This window comes from Myxocyprinus asiaticus, chromosome 31, assembly GCF_019703515.2.
Source record: "Myxocyprinus asiaticus isolate MX2 ecotype Aquarium Trade chromosome 31, UBuf_Myxa_2, whole genome shotgun sequence".
NCBI classification, from domain to species: domain Eukaryota; kingdom Metazoa; phylum Chordata; class Actinopteri; order Cypriniformes; family Catostomidae; genus Myxocyprinus; species Myxocyprinus asiaticus.
Genome location: NC_059374.1, coordinates 36607366 through 36614380, shown reverse-complemented (window position 1 = coordinate 36614380; position 7015 = coordinate 36607366). Strand labels below are relative to the sequence as shown.

At 39.5% G+C, this 7015-nt stretch overlaps 1 protein-coding gene across 2 annotated transcripts in view; it reads left to right on the top strand.

Annotated features, from left to right (window-relative positions):
* The first annotated feature begins 480 nt into the window (after positions 1 to 480).
* LOC127422470 (suppressor of tumorigenicity 14 protein homolog) overlaps positions 481 to 7015 on the top strand; it is a 52880-nt gene continuing 46345 nt past the window's right edge. Inside the window, exon 1 of one of the 2 annotated variants that reach the window (XM_051666000.1) lies at positions 481 to 715. In XM_051666000.1, the coding sequence (XP_051521960.1) occupies positions 692 to 715 (24 nt within the window). In that variant the 5' untranslated portion in view covers positions 481 to 691. Of the gene's footprint in view, positions 716 to 3951; positions 4024 to 7015 lie in introns of those variants that run through there. The other variant, XM_051666001.1, reaches the window with a different exon arrangement.

Genomic DNA, 7015 nt, shown 5'->3' with positions numbered 1-7015 from the left:
AGAGTGATAGATAGATGATAGAAAAGAAAGTGATAGATAGATAGATAGATAGATAGAAAAGAAAGAGTGATAGATAGAAAAGAAAGCGTGATAGATAGATAGATAGATAGATAGATAGATAGATAGATAGATAGATAGATAGATAGATAGATGGATGGATGATAGACATCATGAGTGCAAGTGTGTCAAGCCAGTGGCTCAACCACGTCAGCAATTGGCTTTGCCAAAAATAGTAATTCTGAAATCAAAATGAAACAAATTCTATTTATTTAAAATTGAACTTGGTCACAGAAATAGCTTCAATGCAAATTTAAAAAATATTCCTGTTGACATAGCCCAGTAAACAATAATCCCTACGAAAAGCAAAAGATTTCCAGCAGTTTACTAGCAACTTTTCCGCTCGGAACACTATTAAAACACCTGCCTGTGTGTGCGGGAGTGACGGAAGTAGTCATACCTTGTTTGTCGTGGCCAGTGAAACTACTGACAGGTGTGACGGAGATGCGACTCACTGTTTGAAACTTTGACAGGCGAGGAAACTCGCTTGAGCATTCTTTCACAAGTTATAGTATTTCACCCAAACCTCCAGAAAGAAGTGGTGTTTTGATCGGAAAACCAAAGAGTGCATCCTCCTCCTTGACTGCTTGTTTGTTTGGTGTCTTCTGACGCTGAACTAGTTTTCAAAAACAACATGAGTTCTGCTAAGTATGAACATGTAAGTATGTTTTTCTTTGCACATTGATTAAAATAGCATTTTGTATGTTTCTGTCAATTTAAATTCTCACTATGTTAAAATTTGCGATTCCGTCTCGGATGTTTCACACCTGTCTGAGTCAAAATATTTTACATTGATTGCACAAGCCTGACTCAGACAGGTGTCAACGTGAAACGTGAACCGTAACTTTAAATATGGTTTCGGTGAGGTAAAAAATTGTGTACATAGTTGTGTATAGTTCATCACTACTAATAAGCTGTTCATAAAAGTTTAAATTCTTTTGAAGTTGAGCGTTCAAGTTTAAACTCCTGGGAACTTGGACAGAATATGAATGTGGGATCACAAATTAGTAACAATGTTTTTAAAGACATTCCTAAAAGGTACTGAACTCGTTTGTTTGTTTGTTTGTTTGTTTTGTGAGGACAATGTGTAGCCTATGTGTTTGCGGACATTTACTTGTCATGGAATACACCAGGTTAACCATCAAAAGAGCTTGGTGGGAATGTTAACCAGGCATACTCATAGGTACACTCCCTGTGGGTCAATTTAGTATGCAAGATCCATTCAGTGTTGTAATGACTGTCTCTGGTTGATCTGTGATCTGTAAAGTGCTTTGAGCAGAGCAAATCATTAGTTTGATCTTTAAAGGAATAGTTCACCCAAAAATGAAAATTTGCTGATAATTTACTCACCCTCAGGCCATCCAAGATGTATCTGAGTTTCTTCATCGAAACAGAATTTAAGATTTTTAGGATTTCATTTCAGACCTCCTCCTTTTATACAATGCAAGTGAATGTACTCCATTTTTTTGAAGGTCCAAAATGCATGTTTAGGGTGCATCAAAATAATCTACATGACTCCAGTCGACAAATAAAGTTCTTCTGAACCCAAACGTTTGATTTATTTTTTAAAACAAAACAATACTTATATACTTTTTAACTACAAATGTTCACTTCCGTACATCTATGTTACGCGCGCTCATGAGAGGGATGACGTAAGCTCGTTGGTAAGGTCATGCATGGAGGAGGAGGCAGGAAGCGCGTCGTTGTTTACAAGAGAAACTTGCACAGGCCACAGACCAAGCGCCGTTCACAAACCAAAACAGTCCGAAACAATTTAAAAACACAGAAGAAATGTATTTGTCGACTGGAGTCGTGTGGGTTATTTTGATGCACCCTAAATATGCATTTTGGACCGTCAGAAAATGGAGTAAATTCACTTGCATTGTTTAAAGGAAGAGGCCAGAAATGAAATCCTAAAAATCTTAAATTCTGTTTTGATGAAGAAAGAAAATCAGATACATCTTGGATGGCCTGAGGGTGAGAAAATTTGCTGATAATTTACATTTTTGGAAACACCCACTAAGCTTCTGTTTTTAGTTTAGTTTTGGATAATGTGTATAGCTGTGTGTGTAGTGAATTGTGAGAAAATACACAGTTTAACCCCAATAAAGGCTTGATAGATGGATGGATAGACTAAAAATGACTTTTGCTGCTTGTTCAGTTTACTTAAAATAAACTAAAGCAACTCAATTCTAGAATATTTAGTCAACTTGATTTCATTGCATTCTAACCATTTTATATTTGTAAAATGGAAGTTTATTTAATCCAGTTGAGTTGGGACTACATTAATACGTTTTGTGTTGTTAATGTAGCATTGATGAAACTGGGCAGGGGATTTCCAGCATACTTTGCATGGTTCTCAATAGGGTAAATGTAAATTTAAGCATTATTTTATGTGTTCTTGAGCAAGATGAATATAAAGGGGGATACTTGTTTGTTTTGTTATGTTGAGATTAAGAAGATTGTCTGTTATGTTGGAGTTTTGGGGGTTACAATTAAGATGAAGAGTGGAGCTTAAGCTAACATTGAGGACAGGTAGGCGAACAAATGCTGTGCTTTCCAACCAGCATGTACTTAGCATGCTAATATTCACTTTCAATAGTCTTTTTGGTTGTGCTATGTTAAAGGGTTAGTTCACCCAAAAATTAAAATCCTCTCTTGATTTACTTTACCTTTTAAGTCATCCCAGATATGTATGGCTTTCCTGTTTCAGCAGAACTGAAGTGATGATTTTTATAAGCACATTTCAGCTCTGTCCATACAATGGAAGTAAACAGGTGCCATTAGACTCCTGGCTATTTGATGGTCTAAAAGGCATTATTTAGGCAGCATAAAAGTAATCCACACAACAGTCAATCAGTGAATGTCTTCTGAAGCAAAATGATAGGTTTGTGTAAAAAATAAATGGATAATTAAAACTTTAAACAATCGCTTCCTGCCAGCAGTGGACGAATCACATTGCTGTCGTGTGACTTAAGCGCAATGGTGCATTCATGTGAGAAGACGGAAGTGCGCTGTGTATACAACAGAGGAAAGAACGACACACGAGAGTTCGGTCATTTCAAACCACAATCCAGCACTGGGCAGAAGCAACAATTTTCAAGTTAAAAATTTTCTAATTATCAATTTATTTCTTACACCAACCTATCACTTTGCTTCAAAAGACATTTGTGTGGATTACTTTTATGCTGCCTAAATATGCCTTCTGAACCCTCACACAGCCAGCAGCCTGATGGCACCCGTTTACTTCCATTGTATGGACAAACAGAGCTGAAAAGTGCTTTTAAAAATCATCACTTCTGTTCTGCTGAAGAAGGAAAATCATACACATCTGGGATGGCTTAAAGGTAAGTAAATCATGAGAGGATTTTCATTTTTCAAATTTTAAATATTCAAGTGTTAATCCTTCTCAGTGAGTTGTGAATGGAAGGATGTAGCCTACACCTTTGGGCTTGGCTACTTTTTCGTAACATTTATCCTGTGGGTGTGATGCAGTGTTCCCAGTAATCAAATCCACAGTTTCGTTTGTCATTCTTGACAAATTACCACAGCACAATGCTTGTGCCTTGTAGTACCCAAAACCAAGCTACTGTAGGCCCATATTGGGTAAGCATTTGTTTGTAGTGGTAAGGATACACATTTTGTTTTCTGTCTATGCATTGGCTTGATGTGTTGTCATTTAATGATGACAACCAATTACCTAAATATGTTGACTGGAATAAGATGGATGAAGCCATATCTGCCATTTGTAAGACCTTCACTGCAATAGGGGGAGACACTGTTTGCAGATCTATCTAGGTCTGCTTCCTGTTAAACACACCTAGATTTCCAGGTATTGCAGTCTCTTCTGTTCCTAAGGCCTGTTGTAACTTGATTGTCAGAATCCTCAAGTATTCCCAGAGCATTACCGGTTGCTGTTGTCTTAGTTTTTCTTAGGCTATCACAGATGAACTTATTTCAGTAAAGGTAGGTTGTTTAGACAAATAACTCCTGAAAATAATTTAATGGAAACTTCAATTTGAAAATGTTTATAAGGTATAAGAATACTGTAAAACACCCTGCCATGCTCTCAAACTTACTATATGTAAGAGGAATTTCTGAGATTCCTGGCTAATATTGCCTAAAACTTTAACCAAACTTTGTATAACATTTTACATGTTTCTGTTTTGTTTACTTCAAGTCCATTTTGTGCACCATACCTCTGATCAGTATTTTATGTTTAAAAATTCACTTGTGGTACTGAAGAAACTTTTAGCCTGCTGTTTTCTCAAGAAGGCCTCTCTTTTTCGCATTTGTTCTTTTGAAAAACTTGCTGTTTTTCCTTGTGGCCAAAAGCCAGTGCTTTTAAACTAGGTTGGATTTGATTGTTTTATTATGTTTTATGTTTTTAAATGGACTGATGGTACTGAGCCTGCCAGTGTTTATATTCTCAGCTGTCCTTATCCTATCTAGACCTGCGGTTATCTGCTCCCTTCTAAGCAATAAGGATGAAAGCAATACAAAAATGTTTTTGGAATGGATGGCATTTCTTCTATGTAGTTGCCTTGGGAAGGTAAAAACATACACAAGCAACATCACTGGTTTTTTTAGGTTGTGTTCTGACATGAATGCCCACTAATACTAGTTGTAGGCCTGTTGTGTACTGTAAATAGCTTGCTGTTGATCACATGTTAAAATGTGGTTTATAGACAATACCAGGCAGCATGATGGAAGGGGCATGCAGTATTTGGGTTTAAAGCGTAGTTCAACCTTGTCCTTAGTTTCAGCTTAATTGTATGAGCAAGACCAAACAGGACCTACTGTATCTGAAAATACAGTATTGTCACAGACAGACATTTCTTATGCCTCATTTTTCCTAATCCTGTTTCTCACCATGCTTAAAATGATTTCGATAGCCCTGAAGTGGTTTTCTTTTGTGACCTCTTAGCCCTTAAATGTATGGGAGTTTTACTAAACACTCTTACATGGACCCAACACTTATATTTATCAACAAATAGATCTACAAAATGCCCAGATAGTGTCAAATTTTCTAAATATTTTAAAGACAATTGGTAAATAATAGTCTATACTATAATATACTAGCATATAGATGGACTCATTGGCACAAAATGACACAACAGTTTTGTGAATGATTAGCATTTCCTATTTTGCTTATTTCCTTGTAAAGGAGTTTGTTGTGGGGTGAAAGGAGGAAATGTGAGCTTCAACTCAAAAGGTTGGTCTTTAATGATATGCCACTCAAAAATAGCTTTTCAGCTTCCACACAAACAAATAACTTATGCTGTTGAAGCGTGACTCTCACCTCTGGCGTGGTTCCTCCTTATATCGCTCTCCCCAGTGCTTATTGCAATCAGAAACAGGTGTTAGACATTATAGCGCTCGGGTGTGTGCACCCTTACCGCTTTCTCTCGCTCCGGACGAACGCTCGACCACACCCCGCTGCCACATACCCCCACTGCCCATCTTAGGCCGGGGAGTCATCTGGTCTGCCCACCACTCCCCCTCCCCCATTTCTGGAAAGTAAGTCCGTGACAGCCATCTGCACCCCTGACCTGTGGACCACCTTGAACCTCAGCATGCATGTGCTGCTGCCAATCATAACTGTATATAATGATGCCATCCAGATAGGCAGCAGCATAAGCAGAGTGTGGTCTGAGGATTCGGTCCATAAGGTGCTGAAACGTAGCTGGGGCCCCGAACAAACCGAACGGAAGTGTCACAAATTGGTGTAAGCCTTCTCCACACCGTTTAGCTGTTTTTTCGCGGGACATTGGCGTTAACGGGATCTGCCAATAACCCTTTGTCAAATCCAGTGTTGAGTAAAAACGAGCTGTGCCCAACTGATCAAGCAACTCCTCAATACGAGGCATTGGATGTGCATCAAATTTAGACACCGCATTGACTTTCCTATAATCCACACAGAACTGTACTGACCCGTCGCTCTTAGGGAATGGAACAACCGGGCTGGGCCGATCACTGTGGGATTCTTCTGTTACTCGCATATCGAGCATTGCATCCAATTCTTCCCAAACTATTTTTTTCTTGTTTTCGGGCAGTCGGTAGGGATGGCTACGTACCACTACTCTGGGCTCTGTCTCGATGTGGTGCTGACCGGGATGACATGATTGATTGGCTTTTAAGTTCACCTCCGGCGAGCTCCGCCCTCTCCGGAACCACCGTTACCAATGTCATAGGGACCAACTCCCTCCATAATTTCAGGAGGTTGAGATGGTATATTTGATGCGTCACCTCTATCTGTTCGCCTTTCCTCATAATCGAGATCTCCCACACGTCGTTTGACCTCAAAGGGCCCTAGCCACTTGGCGAGTAATTTAGAGCTTGACGTTGGGAGTAGTACAAGCACTTTGTCTCCCAGTGCAAATTCCCATAGCTGGGTACACCTGTCATACAGTCGGCTTTGGTGTTCTTGAGCTTGGAGCAAATCCTCTTGTGTTAACTGACCTGAAGTGTGGAGTTTTGCTCTAAGATCAAGAATGTACTGAATTTAATTTTTGCTGTTTGAAGGTCCCTCCTCCCAAGCTTTCCACATGATGTTGAGCACACTGCGCGGTCGCTGCCCATACAGCAGCTCAAATGGGGAAAACCCTGTGGAGGCTTGTGGGACCTCTTGAACCGCAAATAACGGGATCAAGCCACTTATCCCAATTTATAGCATCCTGATGTACAAACTTACAAATCATATTTTTCAGGGTTTTATTAAATTGTTCCACCAACCCTTCTGTCTGTGGGTGGTAAACACTGGTGCGAATCGGTTTAATACCCAACAATTCGTATAGTTCGCGTAGTGTACATGACATGAACGTAGTGCCCTGGTCAGTGAGGATTTCTTTCGGATTCCCCACTGGGGTGATTATTCTGAAGAGTGCCTCCGCAACACTACGTGCTGAGATGTTGTGAGAGGTACTGCTTCCGGATATCACGTTGCATAGTCCACCAG